A 22609-nucleotide genomic window follows, 5' to 3' on the forward strand; every position below is an offset into this window, starting at 1 on the left:
CCCAGCCAAAAATAAATAAACAAAACTGGAAAAGGAACAACCCATTCATTGAAAAAATAGTTGAGTACCTCTACTTTTAAACTTAAAACAAACAGAAGCTCTCCCCTTCTATCTTCTTGCTAGGAACCTTTCACTTGGGAAGCAAAGCTGAGCTGTTATCTCAGCTGTGGTGACTCACTGACACACAGTTTCAGCCCTACCAGTTCTACCCGGAGCCTCTCTCCGCAACTTGAATGGCCCCAACAGACGGGAAATTCTGCTCCAAGCTCAGAAAATGACCCATCGCCTCCCTGGACTAATTACTGCCTGGGCCATCTGCCTTCACGGGCCATCTGCTCTCTTGATGTCCCCAAATATCTCTCACTTCTGGATCCGCGGGTGAGAACCAAGAGCATCCAGCAGCCAGTCCTGACCAACAAACAGCCTTGCTTGCCCATGTGACTTCCCAGTCCCTCTTGAATCAGCACGCGGAACAGTCCCGATTTAGGCAGCTAAATATACGGCGCATTGTGCAGACCGAGATGCAGATGGGAAGCCACATATGCGAGGCTGCTGCAGCTCACACTGACTTTCACAAGACCTATATTTGGAAAAGAAGGGAAAGGGGAGAGACAGGCTTTAAAAAAGGCACCATCGACAGTAGGGTCTTTTTCCAAGAGGAGGAAGAAGAGGTGCCTTGTTCTCCTCTTTCTTGACATTTGAAGCCCCCATTTATCTTAGAGAAGTCCCGGGAAGGCTTTAAGGAAAGTTAGAAAGCAGAGTTAGATGCCGCAGGGACCAGGAGTCAGGCAGATAACATCAGAGCTGCGGGGCATCAGTGGAACGCAAGCTCCGCCAAACTGCTGTTTAGGGCCCAAGGATCCAGGGCCAGGGTCCCGCAGAGCTGATGAGAGTGACCGCACGGCTCTCTGCTGGGTCCTGCCCTCCAGCCAGACACCTGCCACCCATCATGATGAGGGTGGACACAAAGAAGCTGTGCTCAAGCCTCTTCCAAGAGGCTGGTCATCGCCTTCCTAAGAATGACCCTCACCTCTGCAGGCTGGCAGCCTCCTCCAGCCCTGTTACTGAGGCTCAAGACTGCTCAAGACCGAGAACATGACCTACAATGTTATTTTTCTCATCCTGAGTTTCCAGAAGCAGGACAGAAATGCACGGAGACCACCACCCTGCACTCAGCGTGTGTCCCAAACATCAGATTCGGTCACTTTGAGGAGATCAGATGCTACGTTCTTTTTTAATCATGTAAACATCATTCAGGCACTGCTATATCCTTCTGCAAAGTATAAGAGCAACAGATTATCAAAGTAGGATGTCCGGAAACACAGCATCACCTATAATTCCACCACTTGCGAATAAGACTATAAACGCTTTGATACAGTATTTTCATCCTCTTAATTTTTATAGTGAGATGTAAACTTTATCAGTACTTTCACAGCTAAAATTACAGTTTTTCCCATGCCACAGGCTGTCCCACTCTATCAGTAGTTAATAAATGATTTTTGGTTTCTGTACAATAGAATACGTTATGCAAAATGCCGGGCTGGGTGAAGCACAAGCTGGAATCAAGACTGCTGGGTGAAATATCAACGACCTCAGACACGCAGATGATACCACTCTAATAGCAGAAAGCAAAGAGGAATTAAAGAGCCTCTTGATGAAGGCAAAAGAGAAGAATGGAACAGTTAGCTTAAAATTCAACATTCAAAAAATGAAGATCTTGGCATCCAGCCCCATCACTTCATGGCAAATAGATGGGGAAACAATGGAAACAGTGACAGACTTTATTTTCTTGGGCTCCAAAATCACTGCAGATGGTGACTGCAGCCATGAAATTAAGAGACACTTGCTCCTTGGAAGCAAAGCTATGACAAACCTAGACAGCATATTAAAAAAGCAGAGACATCACTTTGCCGACAAAGGTTCAGATAGTCAAAGCTGTGGTTTTTCCGGTGGTCATGTATGGATGTGAGAGTTGGACCATAAAGAAAGCTGAGCGCCGAAAAATTGATCCTTTTGAACTGTGGTATTGGAGAAGACTCTTGAGAGTCCCTTGGACTGCAAGGAGATCCAACCAGTCCATCCTAAAGGAAATCAACCCTGAATATTCACTGGAAGGACTGATGCTGAAGCTGAAGCTCCAATACTTTGGCCATCTGAGGTGAAGAGCCGATTCAGTGGAAAAGACTCTGATGCTGGGAAAGACTGAGGGCAAGAGGAGAAGGGGCGACAGAGGATGAGACGCTTGGATGGCATCACAAGCTCTGGGAGACAGTGAAGGACAGGACGCCTGGTGTGCTGCAGTGCGTGGGGCTGCAAAGGGTTGGACCCAACTCGGTGACTCAACAACAACAACGTGATTACCAGTCTCCTACTCAGGCATTTGGGTTGTTTCTGTGATTTTCACTCTTACAAGCATTTCTACGGCGAACTTTCTTCATGTCAACATTGACGGGCATTTTCAGAACAAGTTTTCAGAAATGAAAATACTGGGAAAAGGTATGAACATTTTAGCGGCTCTTGTCCCAAACTGCCTTACAGAATGGCTGCATCCATTTATATTCACATTACTCGGTATAAATGCTCATTTCACCTCACCAATGTCATGGACTGCCATTTTTATTATGGCAATTTAATATTCAATTTTTGTTTAATTTTTATCTACTGCTCACTTTTGCATGTGATTTTCAGGCATCCATGTCTCTTCTTTATGATCTGTTTGTATCTTTTGCCCATTTATCTTTCATAATATTTGTCTGGACTTAAAAGTTTAAGCAAGAACTGCTATCAGGCTCATTGTACCTTGAGCCATATTAAGTAGGGTCTGTTTAGATCTCACTCTGAGCATTTGATGTATGCCTCTCTGTTATTCACCAGTCTGCAAAGGATATGACTGATTCTGAATAAATTCGGCACACAACTGAAGGGTATGAGACAAACTTTTATAGCCACACACTTTATGTGAGGCCACACAGTCTGCTATTTTTCATGAATTCCAGTGCGGCTGAGTTTGTGGGTAGAGGTTACTGAGATGAATGATTTCATTAAACATGGAGAGAAAGTCAAGCATACTCCATACTATTAATAAACTCTACATATTCAAAAGTTGAGGATGTTCAACCATGAACTTGAAAATGAATAAAGAATTCAAACTATCGCCTTTTGGGAACGTTGGCAACTAGTGAGAATCTCTTAGGAAATGGCTGGAAATTCATAGGATTTCAGTAACAAAATATTACCTACATGAAAACTGTGGGGGCTCCTTCCAGAGAAGCCCACAGCCCTCATCCTAAGGCCCGCCAGCACAGCGATGCACAGTAGACATTCAATAAACGTCTGCTGAATAAACCCCTACCCGCGGGTGCCGAAAAAGGTCCGTCTAGTCAAAGCTATGGTTTTTCCAGCAGTCATGAATGAATGTGAGAGTTGGACCATAAAGAAGGCTGAACGCCAAAGAACTGATGCTTTTGAGCTATGGGACTCTCGAGAGTCCCTTAGACTGTAAGGAGATCAAACCAGTCCATCCTAAAGGAAATCAGTCCTGAATGTTCATTGGAAGGACTGATGCTGAAGCTGAAACTCCAATACTTTGGCCACCTGATGTGAGGAACCAACTCATTAGAAAAGATCCTGATGCTGGGAAAGATTGAAGGTGGGAGGAGAAGGGGACAACAGAGGATGAGATGGTTGGATGGCATCACCGACTCGATGGACATAAGCTTGAGCAAGCTCCGGGAGGTGGTGAAGGACAGGGAAGCCTGGCGTGCTGCAGTCCATGGGGCTGCAGAGTCAGACACGACTGAGCAACTGAACAACAAAGGGTGCCGAGCCCTCCTGACCCGATTCGGATCGCGTCTCCCGCCTCGTCCCTGTGTCCAGCTGATTCCTGCACCCCCTCCCTGTCGGGCCCCTGACTGCACCACCTGCTCTGCATGCCCACCCTGCCATATGCCGCCGAGCCTCTGTGGGTCCTGACACCCGCTGCACTGGGTTTTGCCCTCAAAGCTTTTGTCCCTGCAACAGCAGTGGGAGGCCAGCTGTGTTGTGGCCTCACATCTGGCCCACCCTGCAGCCAAGCTCCTAGCCCTCTGCCAATGGTCACCGACCAGCGATGGCACGCCGGCTTTTGGTTCTTATGCTTGAATGCTTGGCCTCGGGCTAATCACAGTGTGTTTGGAAGATGATTTCCAAACTGGAAACTCGTTAAGGCAGTCAGTTGACTGCGGTCAGAAACATGTAAACAAGGATTCTTCATATTTCTGTCTGTTGAATTAATCTTAGAGTAAAAGTAAGATATGGGTCTTCATTCTTCTAGCCTCTGCCCACTTCCCCATCCAGTCCCTGCCCGTATTGGTGTCTCATATAAGACAGACATGATTTAGCACTTACATAAAGGGGAAAGAGGTCTGACATCAATAAATACCACTGCTGCCTAAAACCCCTTTTGAAAAAGCATGATGTTAAGTAAGTATGTTCCTGGCAGCTTGTTCATTATACACTCTGGGGAAATGCCTATGGAAAAGCCCAGGGGACTTCCTGATGGTCCACTGCACCCCATCCTCCGTACTTCCACACAGGGCCAAGGGTTCGATCCCTGGTTGGGGAACTAAGAAACTGCTGCCTCTCAGGATGGCCGAAAAAAAAAAAAAGCCCAGGACTCTACTGCTGTTGTCCAGTCGCTAAGCTTTTGGTTGGACCCCAAAGCTACCACCTCCCAATGTTCTGAGCCCTACCCCGCCCTCCTGTTCCACGGCTGCAGCCTTGGTGCAGGAGTCTGTGCCACCTCAACTATTTTAAAGCTTTTTCATTAATCTCCCAGCCTTTGCTTTTTTTTTTTTTGAGGACAGAGATTATATTTATTTTTAAGTAGCTTTACTGAGATGTAATTCACATACCAAACAATCCACTGTTTCAACTGTACAAGTCATCTTTTTTTTTTTACTATATTCACAGAGTTTTGCAACCACTCCCACCATCTAATTTTGGAGCTTTTCATCGCCCTAAAAGGAAACCCTGTAGCTATATTAGCAGTCACTCCTCACCCCTCTCCCCACCCACCCACCTGAGGTCCTAGGCAACCGGCAATCTACTTCCTGTCGCTACAGACTTGCCTCTTCTGGACATTTCATGTAAGTGGATCACACAACATGCAGTCTTCTGTATGTGGATTCTCTTCGCTTGGCACCATGTTTTCAAGGGACATACGCTTTGCAGAGTACATCAGTCCTTTGTTTCTTTCTGTGGCAAATAATTTTGCAAGGAAGTCATATTGCCTGTATCAGTCTGTCCACAGGTGGACATCAGGGTTGTTCCCACCATCTGGCTGTCATGAATATCTGTGTCCAAGTTTTTGTGTGAACGTACATTCTCCTTTCTCTCAAGTCATACCTTGAAGCAGAACCACTGGGTCATGCAGTAACTATGTTTCCTACGTCGAGGAACTGCCAAACTATTTCCCAAACTCTCAGCCCTCTCAAATATCCCCTCTGTCCTGCTATCATAGTGACCAGGCTAGCCACAATTAAAAATGGTCAATAATGGCACACGCCCTGCAGGGTAAACTAGAAACCCTAAAATGCACATAAACCTGTGATGATCTTGGTACTAATTCTTCAGGGTCACCATCTTGCCACACCTCCTCCCACCCAGAGCTAGATCCTCTTACTGAATACTCCAGCATCCTGCCTGCAGCTCCCCAAACATCCCAGGCTTTCACACGGCTCCAGGTTCTGCCTTCGTCACTCCCGCTGTGCAGAGCACCCCCAGCCTGCACCTTCTCCGTGAAGACCTTGCTGACCCTGCCGCGGGCTGGGCCACTCTCTCCCCGCTGGACCACTTAAGGTGTGACTCTGCTGCCATCCCCTGCGAGGGGCAGGGGTTGTGTGTGTCACTCTGCCCCCAGCATGGATGACGCTGGTGCATGGGCCTCCCAGTGAATGAACAGGCTGAACATCCAAGCCTTCAAAACCCTCAGAGCTTCACTCTCCCATTACCCATCTGGCCCTCCATTTAAGAAGCTATGACACTTTGTGGGGCTTCCCTGGTGGTCCAGGGGAACCTGCCTTCTAATGCAGAGGATTCAGGTTTGATCCCTGGTCAGGGAACTAAGATCCCACACGCCACGGAGCAACTCAGCCCACACGCCACAACCGAAGAGGCCGCGTGCTGCAATGAAAGACTGCGCATGACGCCATGAAGAGCCGGTGTGCCGCAAACAAGGCTCAACGCAGCCAAACAGATGCAATAAACAAACATTCAAAAGGAAGCGCCGACACTCCCAGCCACACCTAACCCACCACCTCCGCCTGGAATCTCACTCTGTCCTCTACCATCAGCGTCCTCCCCACAAACACCCACCTACAACTGAAGTCACCTCTCCAGACTGTTTTCCAGACCAACTGATAAGCCAGCGGAACCTCCAAGAATGGAGAAAGACTATGCCTCCCCTTCATCTACGCCCACAGCAAAGATGGGGCTGAGGGCAGGAGAGCCAGGCAGGACGCAGGCCAGCGTTTCCACGATGGAGCCACTCCCCTTGGGGTCCATCCCTCCTGCACCTCAGCTCCTTCAAGGAGGGTAAAGCCACCAGGGCCAAGGTTCAGCTCCCCAGCAGCCCACCTCCCTGTGGACCCCTGCCCACCTCTAATCAGCAGCCCCAGTGGAAGCAGACAGATACGGACGAGAGATGCTTTACAGACCCTGGAGACTGCTGATACTCTAAGCAAAGCATAAGAGGTAATGTCACCACTGCCCCCCAAAAGCTCCCATTGCTGAGTGAATTGGATAGAGCCTGACTAGTGATGCAGGAAATTCTGGCTGCTGCTGACGAGGCATTTACAATGTAAAGGAACTGGGGGGTGGCAGGGGGCGGTTCTCTCTACAAAAGGGCTGTGTTCAGGGGTGTACATGCAGGGACTTCCCTGGTGGTACAGTGGATAAGACTCCGCCTACCAATGCAGGGGACACAGCTTCGATCCCTAGTTCAGGAAGATCCCACCTGCCACAGGGCAACTAAGCCCATGAACCACAAAGCCTGAACCAGCCCTCTGGAGCCCACACTCCACAGTAAGAGAAGCCCCTGCAAGGAGAAACCCGCACACTGCAAGCTCTCCATCCTGTCCTGCCTGCAGCCACCTCCCCGAACCATCTGCTCTTCCCCCTACAACCAGCCCACCGCACAGAATCCCTGCTCTTCCTAATTTCTGCATCAAGACCCCCAGAAGCCCCCCAAGTGCCCCGAAATGCACCTGAACACCTATCTTCCCTTTCCTCCCTAAGTCACAAAAAGGCACACCTAGTATCATGGTTTCAAGCATCCAGCCTTCCAGACACCCGGCCCTGGGACTGCGCTTAACTTGTCCAGCAAAGCTTAGCATCGTGGTCCTCAGGGCATCCCTGGAGGTTAAGCTGAGGCATCAACAAAGGATGTAGAACACTCAGGATCCTCACTCCGCCTCAGCCTCCTGGGAACCACCCCCTCCCTGGTCGTGGCTGCAGAGCACAGGAGGTCACTGTGCAGTGGCCACTAAGGTTTTGGAGCCATTTCCACATCCCCTTGTTTTAAAACGGGTCTCAGGGCACCATCAAAAGCTTCCCTTTCTCGTGACTCTTCACTCGTCTCCATCTCATCCTAAAATCAAGTCTTTCGGCATCTGACCCACTCTTGCTTCCACTAACCCTAGAAAAGCTGGAGCGAGCGAGCTGCCCAGGCTGATTCAGAACCACCTCACGGAGACGGCAGACACAGCGCATCACACAGGACTCACATTATCCCGTGTTTAGATGGTTACAATAATAATTCAAGAGGCTACATTGTTTTCCTAAAAGAAATCAACCCTGAATATTCATTGGAAGGACTGATGCTGAAGCTCCAATACTCTGGCTGCTCAATGAGAAGATCTGACTCACTAGAAGAGACCCTGCTGGGAAAGATTGAAGGCAGGAGGAGAAGGGGATGACAGAGGATGAGATGGTGGGATGGTATCACCGACTCGATGGACATGAGTTTGAGCAAGCTCCAGGGGATGGTGAAGGACAGGGAAGCCTGGTGTGCTGCAGTCCCTGGGGTTGCAACAAGTTGGCCACAATTGAGCAACTGGACAACAACAAATTGTTTTATGGCTGCAGGTCCCAGAGCTCTATTTAAAAAACGCCATTGAAGCCAAAAGTCATGCCACTCAGACCTGAACAGGAGGCGCTAAGCCATAAAGGGCAGTGTTCTGTTCACTTGAGATATAGTTCGGTTTCTGAACACACAGGATTTGATCATGTTTTTCTCCTTTATCTTCTTTGCCCAGATGGTTGTACCAAAGATTCATGCTATTATGTGAGAATCCAATGCAAAAATCAGTGCCAGAAGAAACATCTGGAAATAGGGGTCAACATCGCTTCCCCCATGTTTTAGAGATAGATAATGATTCAGTCAGCGTGGATAACAAATTAGACAGTCATCAGCAGGTGCTCCCCCTCCACAGGTTTCACAGAACTGCAGGAAGTGGTCACCGTCAGAGAAGACTGTCCAAATCCCCCCTTTCCAGAGAGCAAGATCCGCAGGGCTGGGGCACCCCTCAGGACGGGTCCCTCAGCAAAGCCGAGGAACAAAGCTGAAGCTGTGCTTCGTATTTTGCAGGAGGCCAGGCTGGGTGGGCCTTGGGGGACATGAAAGTCGGCCTCTGACTGAAGGACAAGGAGACCCAGCTGCTGGGAGGAGCGGGGTCTGGACCAGGGTTGCCCAGCCCCCTGCCCTGGCATCATGCCTCCTGCCCCAGGGCTGGCTTTTCAGTCAACACAACCATTATCATCCGGAAGCATTCTCAGACTTTCATTATTCCTCATCTGAACACAAAGAACCCCCAGCCTTATCACACGAGCTCAGGGTTCAGCCAACCCGTGACCCTCGTGTGGAGCCCTACAAGTGTGTTGGAGTCCAGGTCTGCTTGGAGACTCCCACTCAACTGCCTGCTGACACCCAAACACAAAAGGGTCCAAGGTTAGGCTTACAAACCCAAACACGTTATCTTAAAGACAGACTTCATCCTCACAAGGTTCTGTCGCTTGTTGTAATTACCATGGAAAGTGGAAGTGTGAAAGTGTTAGTCGCTCAGTCTGACGCTTTGTGACCCCGTGGACTGTAGCCTGCCCAAGCTCCTCTGTCCATGGGATTCTCCAGGCAAGACTACTAGAGTAGGGTGCTATTCCCTTCTCCATGGGATCGTCCTGACCCGAGAATTGGACCCAGGTGTTCCCCACTGTGGGCAGGTTCTTTAGCATCTGACCCACCAGGGGAGTTGCAAACTTCCAGTTTACAAACCTGAACATGTTATTGCAAAGACAGACTTCATCCTACATGGTTCTGTCACTTATTCTAATTACTATAGAAAAAAGATTTCAAGCCAGACCCTTTCTCTTCCCTTCTTTCTCCCCCACTAGGTGTAGATCAAAGAATCATGAACCAGGATTGCAAAGACCTTCACATAACTCAGTCCAGCCACCTCTCTGACGACAGAATCATCAGTTACAACCTCCCAGCTATCCAGCTGATGGCAGAACCCTTGTAGAGACGGAAACCCCACTTTGTTCAGAAATGTCTCTGCCTGACAGTTACTCCTTGCACCGGATTTAACTCCGCCTTCCTGCAGTTCCTGGCCAGTGAAGTCTTTTGTTGACACTCCATTTACTGAGAAAGTTAAAAACTGCCTTCATAGTCTTTTGTGATAAGAATGAAAAAGTGGTATCAACTATGTGTACGACAGTCAAATAGGTGTAAACACATTTAAAGTGTTTGTGTCCATTTACTCATTGTACGAAATAGCTGAGCAGACTTTCCCCAAGTTTGGAAGGTGTGTGTAGACCGACCTGCCTTCACACACAGGGTGTTACCCACACAGGGCAGCGTGACAAGTGGTCTCTTAGAGGAAGTCAGCCATGCCACGTCAGCTCAGGGACAAGAGGTCCAGGTCTCTCCTGATGGAGAACCACAGGCCTTACACTTCAGATACTGTGCGCAGAAAAGCAGAGATTTCAAACACGAATGCAGATTGAAGCCACAAGGGTGAACATGCCCAAGTGCAGGCGCGGGGTAATCAAGTTCTTCTGAAACGGTTTTGTGTGAGGGGCAACCAGGAGTTCCTTTTAAAGGATGTTTAATGATTTTCCCTGGAAGTCGGCTAGGCAAATAATAGTTGTGGAAATGTTTCATAAGCTCTTGAGCTCTCTAAAAATGAGAGGCTACAGCCTCACGATATTTTAAACACTTACCAAGTGCTCACCCTGTGTTTACTAGCTTCCTAGTGTGCTGAGCATTTTAATACCTCAGAATAAATAAGTCAAAAAAATCCTGACACCTGTGGATGAAAAATGGACACTTGTCATCTGCCTCTATAAGGATGAAGTCACTGGCCACTGCAGTCACTGACCTTCAACTTACTTATCCTGAAAGGAGTTTGAGGTTGGGAGCCAAAACGAGGCACTCAATTCTCTGGGAAAAACTAGAGGAACAGATCTCAGATAGATACTTCAGGAGAAGATTTTATGAGCCCTATTTCCTGTATCTTCTTATACGTGGAAAAGTACCAAAATCGTGAACAATGACATCTGCTCCTCGTGACCAGCAGCAACCTTCTGCCAAAAAGCGTTGTTTCATGGACCCCCTTCACCAAAATCACATATAGCCTGACCTCTACCCCACTTCTTGGGGGTGTATCCTCAGAGATGTCTGAGATGCTGGCTGCCTGGCTAAAGTCCTCATTTTGCACCCAAATAAAACTTAATTCACAATTCTCAGGTTATGCTTTTTTTTTTTCAGTTGACACATCAAAAGCTTGGTCTTGTGTAAGATTTCTTTACTGAGCTCCAGGTATTTGAAAAGAGATAATATATCAAAACTGCATTAACTTACGGTTCACCTGTAAAAGGAAAACCGGTAAGACTGGAATGCATCCAAAGAGAACAGCATGAGGAGCAGAGGGAGGGTTTCTGATACGACTAAGGGCAGTCTGTCCTGCCTGCAGGTGGACGAGATGGTCATTACAGAACCCAGTAGGGAGCATGGTGAGTGGACAAGCCACGTGTCTGGGAAGCAGGTCCTATTCAGAAACAGGAGGAAAAGCTGGGCATCCTCAAAGGCAGCTCCTCTCCCAAATTATCAGCTGATTTTTGAATCGGTAACAATGGAAAAGTCGGTAAGAAGAGCCTGCAAGAAACTTCCAAGATGCGGCTGCTTTCTTCTAAAACTGGCACAAACGCAAGTTAATAAATACAAGGTTGCTCTGCATCCATGAAGAAAGAGCCATTCACTCTCTCAGCTTCCAGGTGCTCTATCTGCACAGTGTGGCCCAGTGGTTAAGGACCTGGATGCTGGCATCAGAATTCTGGGTTCACATCCCACTGTCACTTGGTAAGTGAGCAATTTTAGGTGATTTACTTAATCTGAGCCTCCATCTCCTCAGCCCCCTTAAAAGGGTCCCTGTAAGTGTAAACTTGCTAAAACAGAGCTGCTGCTGCTGCTGCTAAGTCGCAGTCATGTCCGACTCTGTACGACCCCAGAGACAGCAGCCCATCAGGCTCCCCTGTCCCTGGGATTCTCCAGGCAAGAGTACTGGAGTGGGTTGCCATTTCCTTCTCCAAAACAGAGCTAGACCACCCTAAGTGCTACAGGCACACTTGGCTATTACTGTTCTGTCTGTGACCTGATGAAAGGGTCCTGTCTCCAGAAGTGCCTGTAAGATGTCATAAAACGAAAACTGCCTGTCACACTCAAAACTGCTCTTGGCTAAGCTGCCATAAAACCAGTCTAAGATGGTACAAACTGGTCTAAACTGGTCTACGCTGGTCTCAGCCAGTTCAAAAGGGTCTAAACCATTTCCACCTGTTCTCAAATGGTTCAAACCGGCCTCATCCAGGTCAAACCAGTCTGAGGCTTTTTATACTGGTCTAAGCAAGTCTCAGCCAGTTCAAACAGGTCTAAACCAGCCTCAGAGGCTTTTTAAACTGGTCTAAACACGTCTCAGCCAGCTCAAACAGGTCTAAACCAGTGTCAGAGGCTTTTTAAATTGGTCTAAACAAGAAGATCCAACCAGTCCATTCTGAAGGAGATCAGTCCTGGGATTTCTTTGGAGGGAATGATGCTAAAGCTGACACTCCAGTACTTTGGCCACCTCATGCGAAGAGTTGACTCATTGGAAAAGGCTTTGATGCTGGGAGGGATTGGGGGCAGGAGGAGAAGGGGACGACAGAGGATGAGATGGCTGGATGGCATCATCGACTCAATGGACGTGAGTCTGAGTGAACTCCGGGAGTTGGTGATGGACAGGGAGGCCTGGCGTGCTGTGATTCATGGGGTCGCAAGGAGTCGGACAGACTGAGCAACTGAACTGAACTGAAACAAGTCTTAGCCAGTTCAAACCAGTCTGAACTGGTCTAAATCGGTCCGGGCCTGGGCTCATGGTGGATTTGTGTTTGCTTCGGTCGAGGTACTGTCAGCCTGTTCCTGGGATGCTGCCTGGTCAGCTTCCCCTCAGCTTCCTTTGTTCCCTCCTTGACTCTGCACCTTCCCTGGCCACACTGAGTCGTCTTACAGGTCACAGCCACCACGGTCCCTCATCCTTAAAGCGGCTCACAGAGAGCCGTCGTCGCATCCCCAAAGCCACCGCGGACCTCTGCAGCCCGGCCCTGCCTGGACCGGGACCCCGCGCCCCTCCCACCACTTCCCACCCCCGTGGCGAGCCGGCCAACCTTCGATGAAGTCCGAGGCCGTGTAGGGCCGCTGGTCGGGGCTGCTCTCCGCGGGGCTGTTCAGAGCCTCCACGGCCGACTGGATGGCCTCCACCAGCTCGTCCCGCTTGTCCTTGCGCACGGGCTTCTCCTCGGGGTGGCGGGTCAGGCCAGTCTCCAGCTGGTACACCTTGTGCAGTGTGAAGCTGTCGAAGGGCACGGCGGCATACTCGGTGGCCTGCTTGACGCCGGCGTGCACCTCCGCCCTGTCCACCTGCGAGCGCAGGAAGGCCAGCAGGTCGGCCTGGGCCCTGCCCGGGGCGCCCGCGGGCTCCCCCGCCAGCTGCTGCGCAGCCCTCAGCTGCTCGCTCCGCTCCTGCAGCTCATCCTGCAGCTGCGCGATCTGCCTCTTGAGGCTCCCGACGTGGTCGCGGTGACGCTCCTCCCAGCTGAGCACCGCCGCCTGGGAGCCGGCCCTGCCCGTGGGGCCGTTGGCCCTGGGCAGCCCCAGGCGCTCGTCGTCGCCCCTCGGCGTGCAGGCCAGCATGTAGAGGACGGACGCCGCGCAGCAGAGGAGGACGAGCAAAACCACCACCCGGGAGGCCCAGGCGAGCAGCCCCCGGCGCAGCATCCTGGCTCAGGAGTCGGCCATGCAGCCCCGGCCCGCAGGGGCGTCCCCAGACTACACCTCCAGGAGCACGCGTCCGAGGGCCCCCGAGCCGCTCTCATCCATTCCTGTCTACACCGCCACGCCTTGTTCCTGGGAGGCCACCACCACGCGCAGCACTTTCCTGACTTCCGAAGGACAAACTTGCGGGCAGAGGCAACAAGTCGGGGAAACCGTCCAAGTCGTCAGGCTCATTCCCATCGTAACCTTCCAGAGGGCATCTGGGGAGAGACAGAGGGCAATAAATAACACTCACTCAAGACTATAACCTCCTTGTGTTCACCATGACGGTCAGTAATCAATATGCAGTGGGGTTTATGGAAAATACTGGAAACACGGCGCAGTTCAGTGATTAGACTGCTACACTCTCACTGCCCTAGAGCCGGGTTCAGTCCCTGGGCAGGAAACGAAGATCTGCAAGTCATGCAATCTGCCAAAAAGAAAAAAGAAGATGCTTACAACAGGTGATTAAATATTGTTTGGTGTTTCTGAATCAACATGCAGAAACCCATTTGCAGAGGCGTGCACACAAAATACAGAGCATGCAGGGAAAAAAAAAAGGAAGAAAAGATGGCAAAAATGTGAGCTGTCTCTTACTAGAGTAGGATTAATGGTGAGTTTTCTTTATCGTGTAAATTGTCCACAATGGCACATATTATTTTCGCGGGAAAAAGCAAAAAGGGAAAAAGCAAAACTTAAATGACAATGGGATTGCAGACAGGGCCTGCCCAAGCCCTGCCGGATGCAAGCAGTGAGCATCCCTGATCTTGAGGGCACCCACCCAGGGCAGAGCTTCATGCCGGCTCAGGGTGGTCCTCACACCTTCTGCTGAGCAGCGCAGAAGCACCTGGAGGCCCAAATATGCCAATGCTAAGTTCGGGTGGTCACATGCAGAAAGAGCAGACAGTTCTTCCCGGGCGATGGGTGATGAGTTTACAGAGAAAGGGATGAGGCCGGGAGAAGGGGACCTGAAACACTGCTTGGTGAGAACTCAAACCCAGGATGCCTCTGCCCACCCTCCAGGAAGAATTCCCTGTCCTGGCGGCTCACCAGGAATACCCAGCCAGACCACACGGCTTGTCACACACACTCTGCACCTCAACTTCACTAACCCCCCAAAACAAATGCAGGGCCACCTGGCTCTAACCTGCTGTTAGAGCCACCCCCTTCCTCCTCCACCCATCAATGACCCTCTATTCCTCACCCCCTCCACCCCCTCCCTTCCTCAATCCTCATTTCTTGACTCCCCTGCCCATCTGAGCCACGAAAAAGAAAGAACAATAAATGAATCAAATAAGATTTCTTGTTTTGGGAGATTTTAATAAATTTTCCTAGATGCATCTTCTTATTCAATATATCACTTCTCTGAAATGAGCTCCCTGAGGGTACTGTGTATGGATCATTTTGTAAAAATTCAACACTTAAAAAAATCCCTGCGATAACAAAGTTACTTTTCACATAGTCTTCACTAGACCTAGATATCCAGATCCTCGCCTCATTTACCGGTGGGCTGTCTCACTGATGGACTGGAAGAACTGTAGGCAATTAGCAGCTTCTGGGCCCCTGGGAGAAGGAGGAGGTGATCCTTCTGCACCCTCCGTGGGCTGAAAATGCAGCGAACAGCAGGGTCACTGAGTCTGAGTAGTCGCCCCTTTGTCCTGCAGCCACAGCAGGGGGTTTCTCTCCTGCTTCCCAGGGGATGTGCCTTGAATGATATTACTATGTTACCAAAATAGCTGATTTCCCAATTTTCCATTAAGACGCAACACCTAATATTTGCTCCAGCGTCTCCCTCGGCCAGAGGATTCTGCAGCCTATACTTCAGCACAGTACATGGCTATCAGTGCTGAGTTTAAAGTGCATGCTTCTGTCTGATGTAAATCCCCGGATTTATGTAATTACTATCATTCTGTGATTAAAAACATCTCAGCTTGGGAATTCAGGCACCATGCTGTTTTTAATGACATCCCTTGGATTAACTCATTATATCCAAGTACTAAATTACCAGTGAAGACACATTACCATGTTATTCGGCCACTTTAAAAGACTTTTACTTTAAATGGATTGTCACTAAAGACCAAATAAGCAAATTAAAAAAAAAAAAAGGAACTTTCAACACCATTTATTGTGCTGGGGAAACAAAGTATGCCATCTTTCTACCATTTTGAATGGAATAATTGTTGCATTTGCATAATAAATTGAAATCATGTTGGTTAACCGAAGCAGTGCATTAAAGCAATGGCTAAAGAATTTTTTAAACTGTACAATAACTATTTTGTTCCATTCCATAAATCTCTTGAAAGTCTAGTCCAGCTTTTGAAGTTCACTAGTATAAATTTCAAAGTTATTTGGTATTTCAGTCTTTGAGATACAAAAGGAGAAGAAAAGAAAACAGGCCTAGTAAAAGCAATGACTTTTTAAAAGAAACAAAAGCCATACAAATTACTGCCGAGAGAGCAGTGATGGATTGCTCCTTTTAAAGGTCAGGAGCAGATAAGGTACATCAGAAACAAAATTCTGCACCTCTCAACACACAGTGGTTTTGATGTTTCCAGCTATCTATCCTGTGATCAAAATAGTAACCTGGTTGCACATTTGCCTGCTGGAGTCAGGAGACTCATCCTCCCTGCTCCTGCTTCTACGGCGACATCGTGTTTTTCATCTGCAGCAAAGGTGTTACCTTCCCAGCTCTACCACATACACGTGCAGGACTCCTCGATGAGACAAAACCATACAACCTGGACCAAACCTACAACCAAACCACACAGGTCCAGCCCGTCCCCCTCTCTGCAGAGGTGCTGGGAGAATGAAACAGTTAACATTTACACTGTGTTTACAGCTGCAAATGGAGCCCACCATGTAATTACCAGGCACTATCATCAGAGACAGTGAAAATACAGCTGTTACCATCCCAGCGGCATCGTGCTACTATTTAAAAAACTTAGAAAAGGCACCCAGATTTCAGAGGAGTTCCGTCTTTGGGGCAGTTAGGGGCAAGACCTGATGGGAAGAGCCAACTCATTGGAAAAGACCTTGATGCTGGGAATCTTCAAAGGCAGAAGAAGAGGGCAACAGAGAATGAGATGGTTGGAGGGCACCAATGGATATGAACTTGGGCAAACTGAAAGGTGGTGAGGGACAGGGAAGCCTGGTGTACTGCAGTCCATGGGGTCACAAAGAGTCAGACATGACTTGGCGATTGAACAACAAAGTCCTGTCAGTAACCAACCTTAGGACGACTAAAAGGGAGATGCGTGTTCCTGTTTTTTAACTATAAAAAATCCTCATCCTCGTTGCATCTTGCCAGCTACATTTTACTTTTTTAAATCTTTTTTTAACCTTTTTGTCATTGCAATTAGCATTAGATTTTTCTTGTACTCTAGTTAGTAGAATAAGCATGATTTTTTGTGTTGTTCATTGTTTAGAGAGAAAAAAATAAGAGCATAAATGTATCAAACATTTCAAAATACTGTTTTACAAAATAACCAAATATTCGTGTTTTTTTTAAATCCTGATTAAAAGTAGAAATAAAGTGATGATAGATCACTGTGAATTCAAGCAAGAGCATGCACTTTATGTCTGTTTTTCAGAAAAGTTCAAGAGAATAAACAGTGAGTATAGCTTTAAAGCAAAAGTTTGACTCAAATACAGTACTTTAGAGAAAAGTCCACCTGAGAAGTAATACTTTTTTTCTTTTCACTTCACCCAGTCGTGTCCTACTCTTTGCGACCCCATGCACTGTAGCCCACCAGGCTCCTCTGTCCATGGGATTTCCCAAGAAAGAATACTGGAGTGGGTTGTCATTCCCTTCTCCAGGGGATCTTCCTGACCCAGGGATCAAACCCAGGTCTCCTGCACTGAAGGCAGATTCTTTACCATCTGAGCCACCAGGGAAGCCCTTTTATTCTGTTGCCACCTTCGCTTCAAAGGTCCATCCTTCCCAAGAGCTCCCCCCAGGCTTCCCTGCCCCAGCCAAATCCCCAGGGATGTTCTGTGATCCACACCATCCAAAAAACATTGCACTTACTGATTAGGCTGAAGGGACACCCAAACACAGAGGCTTTGTTGCTGTATTTACAACCTCTGAGCAACAGAAGGGCAGGCGGAGGGTCCTCCAAGGTCTGCTGTGAGGGTGGACCACGCTGCCGAGCAGTGCTCGCCAGATCACCCAGGGCAGAGCCTACTCGGTGCAAGGTCCCTCCCCAAACTCTTGGGCCGGACAAGGGCTCTCAGGACAGGCAGACTGACCCTAAGAGCGCTGCCCTGGGGTGTGCAGGCAGGGGGCTGCTTAAGGAATTTCTTTCTGGACGGTCAAGGCAGAGAGTCTGAAAGACACAAGGGCCTAAGCCAAGGGGCCCAGCCATGGGGTGGGTTTCTCAGACTCCAGCTGCAAGCCATCTGGCAGCTCTGACAGCCTGCGCTGACCAGCAAGTGTCCGGGGCAGCTGCAGGCCTCCAGAGAGCACAGCAAGGGCCCAAGAAGGGGAAGAATCCAGGAGGCTGTCGCTGCTCATCCTCGCTGTTACTGAGCATCTTCTAGGACCCTGCCGACAGGACGTTACAGGAGATGAAAAGGGAACCGAGCCCAGGTTCCAGCAGCAAGTTCATGAGCTTGCAGAGGAATGAAGCCCTTTGCCAATAACTGTAACATGAGCCCTTAACAGGCAAACTACATTGAGACAGGTATCATCGCTAATGCCATGTTCCCACCTACCAAATGTACAGGGGATAGGAGGTGAGAAGTATAAAAAAATAAATTTCAAAATGACAAGAGCTTAAAATAAATGCTAGGTGTCCACAACATTCATTAAGATAGGCAAGTGGCTATAGGGACTGTGTACCCTTTCATCTTAGAGTGGAAACTCTGAGAGTGAAATGAAGACACGTCTTAAGTTTGGTCCAGGGTCTAACAGTCACCGAAAATGAGGATAGTAGACATTACAATTTCTACAGCCAGGACAGAAGCGCTCTTAAGATGCATGCCCCAGTTTCATGCTACAGACGCCATGGGACATTTCGGTCAGCAGAGCTGTGGCCTGCGACACAGAGAGCCTTCCAAGAGGCCTCTACGAGTGTCCCCGAGAAGCTCACACACGCTGAGGACCGCAGGACAAGCCCAGCTGTGAGACGCAGCCAGGGCAGCAGCAGGCAGAAGGGTCAGGGGCTCAGTGGTGAGGCCAGGCTGGGCAGCCCTACTTGGCACAGTGACAGGCCTGAGTGACAAAGGAGCCCGTTCAGGGTGTGGCCATAAAGCCCACGGGACAGCTCTACCCTATGCACACACCCAGCCAGAAGGGTGGGAGCAAAGAAAACTAGCTGCGTGTCCTGAGCCAGGAAGCGGGGGGGACCAGGGCCCCAGGCCGCCCCGCGCAGCGGCTCCTCGGGGGACACAGACAATCGGCTCTTTGATGGCAGGGGCGTGGCAGCCCCTCGGTGGCAGGATTAGCTGTACTAATGGAGCATAAATCGAGGTCCCATCTCCCGGATAAGCACACCATCCTGAACGTGTGTGCAGAAGGCATCGCGCAAGGACGCTTATTCAGACAGACTTCAGATGCTCTCAGAAACATATACAAAGTGACTCTGTAAGCCTCACCCTGGAAAAGACCCTGATGCTGGGAAAGACTGAGGGCAAGAGGACGGGGGGTGACAGAGGATGAGATGGCTGGATGGCATCACCAACTCAATGGACATGAGTTTGAGCAAGCTCCAGGAGTTGGTGATGGACAGGGAGGCTTGGCGTGCTGCAGTCTACGGGGTCACAAAGAGTCGGACATGACTGAGCGACTGAACAACAAACCCTCGGCCCGCCTCAGCGCTGCATGGAGAATTCTCTCCGCTTCCACTTAGCTCCCATGTGCACCGGGTGGCTCCCAGCACGGCCTGGCATCCCTGCCTCCCCATCGACCTGGGGCATGTGTGAGGGGCCGACGCCACCCGCAGGAGTGCGGGGAATTCTGCAGAATCCAGCAAAAGGCAGACCAAAGCCACTCCGGAAGCTGAAGACCCCCAGCTCCCAGCCCCGCCTCCCTGCCTCCTGTGGACACACCTCTTTCTAACTCTTTCCCATCCGGTCTCTTAGAGATGCGTCTCTACCAGCAACTCCTGCCACAGCGTTGTGTGGTCCAGAGCAAGCTGCCTCTCGTGCACATCCGCCACTTTAGGGCTGAGAAGTTGCAGGGACGTTAAAACGGCCGGAAAATGAGCATATTCTTCCCAAATCACACCCCCAGGAGCTGCGGAGCTGCACTTCTCCAGCATCGCACATCTTTCTGTAACACAAGCGTCTCTTCTCCAGGCAGCTTGAGTCAGCACCCATCCTGTGCCAAGCGCTGTCAGCCTCAGGGTGCTTCTGACGGCAGCTGAGGAGTGCAGGGAAGATCAGTGTCGCTGTCCACACAGGCCCAGGTGAGGGCCAGCGGGGCACAGCCTTCACCTGACATCACAGTGTCAGTGTGGACGGGGAGCATCCTCACAGCCTCCCCAGCCTGATGCCAGGCTGCCCGGCCCAAGGCTCTGTCCACGACAGAACCAGGCTCCGAGGGCCATGCTCCTCCTCTGCCCCCGGATCGGTGCTCTCCAAGCTGATGGATGTAAACAGCACGGCATACCCGGCAGGAAGTGACCAGTGGGCGAGGGCCAAATGTCTAATGGATTAATTGACAAGCTACGCACCAGTCTTACAGTACTGCTGCGTTACGTGTTCACAAAACAAAACCCCGACAACAATGAACCATGAAAAATGCTTTGAATGTCTTCTCACTCCAATGGGCCATCCTGGCCACCAACCCCGCCCGGGAGCTGCTTCTGGCTCCCACATAACTGTCCTCCTCACCTACTGCCTTTCATTCCGGTATCCCAGGGACACAAAACTGCAGCCCAACCCACCCAGGGCCCAGTGCAGGCTCCCAGTCCGCAGGGTGACCTTCCTGCCTCTGGACCCCTGGCGCCATCCCAGGGTCTCCAACACCAACTGCCGGGACACTGCTTGGCCCCACGACGAGCATGCTTCCCTCCCTTCCAACCTGGAGGATCTGGACCTCATGGCCTTCAAGGTGCCCTGAGGGTCCTTCCTGTAACCAGATCCGGAGGGGGTTCCCCATGGCCCAGAGGGATGGAAAGCCCCTTGCTTTCCACCCCTCCAGCACCCTCATCTCCATACTGCTCGGAAGGAATCCTTCTGCTTCCCTTTTCCCTGCTTTGAAGCAGAGACAGGGAAATGCAGAAAAAAGAAACTAGGGTCTGCTAATCAGAAAATGAATGCACAGAGATGAGTCACAACTCCGAAAGCTGAAAAGCCAGGAAACAGGCCAGGCTTCCGTGCTGATCTCTTTGGATTTTGGCTTCTAATTTGCCAGTGAATGTTTGAAAGAGACGGTCTTCCTGAAATACACGTAGATCTTCCTTCCCATCCCCTTGCCACCTCTGCCCTTGTTTCAGGAGCATCTAAGGGGGTCAGTCGGCACAGGTGGGGGCCGTGGAACCTGGAGGCAGGGGTGACAAGAGAGAAGGGCTCCACACGAGAACGCAGGGCTCACGCTGTGTGGTCTCGGCCCATGAGAACCTCTTCCTGCAAGGAAGATGCCCCAACCAAAAGAGCAGGGCTGAGTCAGCTGCCAAAGAGGGCCGTCCTGTCTCCATCTGCCCCTCTGTCCCGCCGGGCCTCTGGTCTCTCTCAGCTCCCAGCCCCTCCTGGTGCTTACAATCAATCACACCCACTTAGCGAGCATCTGCTCTCGGCCAGACCCCCAGATTAAACACTTTATAAACATTATCTCATTTAATCCTCAAAACAATCCCACTAACGATAAGGCTGAGAGCAGCGAGGTCACTCGCCCCCGGTGCAGAAGTGGCAAGCAGCCAAGCCCCGCGTCAAATCCGGCTCAGTCTTGATGCCAAACCCTGCTCGTACCCGCCAGGCTGTGCCGTTCACCACCCTCACGAATCCCGAACTGCTGGCTGTGGCCCGCCCCTCCTGCACCTGACCTGTCCAATTTTTCTTGCTTCTAAGCACCCAGTGGATCTTGCCTGGCCTCTCAGACATGGTACAGAGCAGTCATCTTTCTCTATCATGTTTTGTCTCCCCATTTAGCTGTGGTTTGTATGTCCACATCCCCTTAGCAGCTCTGCAAACCCACGGTGTCCCTGGAAATAACGGGGATACCGGGCGTGCCTGGGGCGAGCCTTGCTGGGGCGCCCCAGTGGGGCCGGGGACAGAACACGCCTGCAACAGCCAGAGGCCTCTGAGCAGATGCCAAGAGCCCTACCCCACACATTAGGTTTAAGACCCACAACTAAAATGCACCCCGGCAAGTGGAATTTCTTCTTCGAAAGAAGAAAAACAGGACATCTCTTGGTCAGTTACCCGAGATGCTGGCTGGACTCACTACGAGCTCTCTTCTGCCAAACACCGAGTTCTCCCTTCCTTCCTCCAGAGGCTGGTGAAGGGGCTGTCCATGCAACGGCCATCACCACGCATCACCTAAGGTGCTTCCGTGCAGGCAGAAGCCGCCGTGGCAAGTGACATCGCAGGGGGCTCAGGGAAGCGCACCCCTGGGGAGACCACGTCCCGAGGTCACACAGTCCAGCTTCCGGGGGAAGGCGTGCCAGTGATCAACACAGAGAGGACTAATTAAAAGTGAGCAGGGCTCCATGCCAAGCCCACCGAGCCGAGAGCAGCAGGCAAGCAGGGCCCCCACGCAGAAGCAGGGTGGAGTCGCTGGGTGGTAAACACCAGCTCCCGGGGAGGTGGGAGGCGTGAGTCACCCTCCCCGAGCTGTGAGGGCCGAGGATGGGGGCGGGCGCTCAGGCTCACTTACAGGGAGGGCAGCAGAGAGGGGGAAAGCTGAGCTCTCATGCACCGACTAGCAGATCGGAGGAGGGAGGAGAAGAGGAGGATGAGAAATGAGCTTCACCAAATGCCTCCACCACACCCCAGCCCGCGTCTTGAAAACACTTGCAGACATAGAGCAGGTGACACCAGGTGACAAGTCCCAGGCAGGGACCTGGTGGCCGTTCAGGCAGCCCAGCAGCTCCCCCAAGGACAGTCCAAGAATCACTGCCCCTCAAGCATCATCTGCCGTCTCCCCTGAACCCCACGCGAGTTGGTGATCCCGATCTCGAGAGTAGGAAACCGGACTTCGGGGAGATCCGAGACTTTCCCACATGGCCGGGAGCCTCCACACAGTGGCAAAGGGGAGGCAACGCCCACGAGCAGGGCCACAGGGAAGTGCAG

At 50.6% G+C, this 22609-nt stretch overlaps 1 protein-coding gene across 3 annotated transcripts in view; it reads right to left on the minus strand.

Annotated features, from left to right (window-relative positions):
- CSGALNACT1 (chondroitin sulfate N-acetylgalactosaminyltransferase 1) overlaps window positions 1-22609 on the minus strand; it is a 332678-nt gene that overhangs the window by 72519 nt on the left and 237550 nt on the right. For all 3 annotated transcript variants that reach the window (XM_018042046.1, XM_018042047.1, XM_018042045.1), the window contains one exon: window positions 12730-13596. In XM_018042046.1, the coding sequence (XP_017897535.1) occupies window positions 12730-13339 (610 nt within the window). In that variant the 5' untranslated portion in view covers window positions 13340-13596. The remainder of the gene's footprint in view (window positions 1-12729; window positions 13597-22609) is intronic.

Source organism: Capra hircus, chromosome 27 (assembly GCF_001704415.2).
Source record: "Capra hircus breed San Clemente chromosome 27, ASM170441v1, whole genome shotgun sequence".
Taxonomy (NCBI): domain Eukaryota; kingdom Metazoa; phylum Chordata; class Mammalia; order Artiodactyla; family Bovidae; genus Capra; species Capra hircus.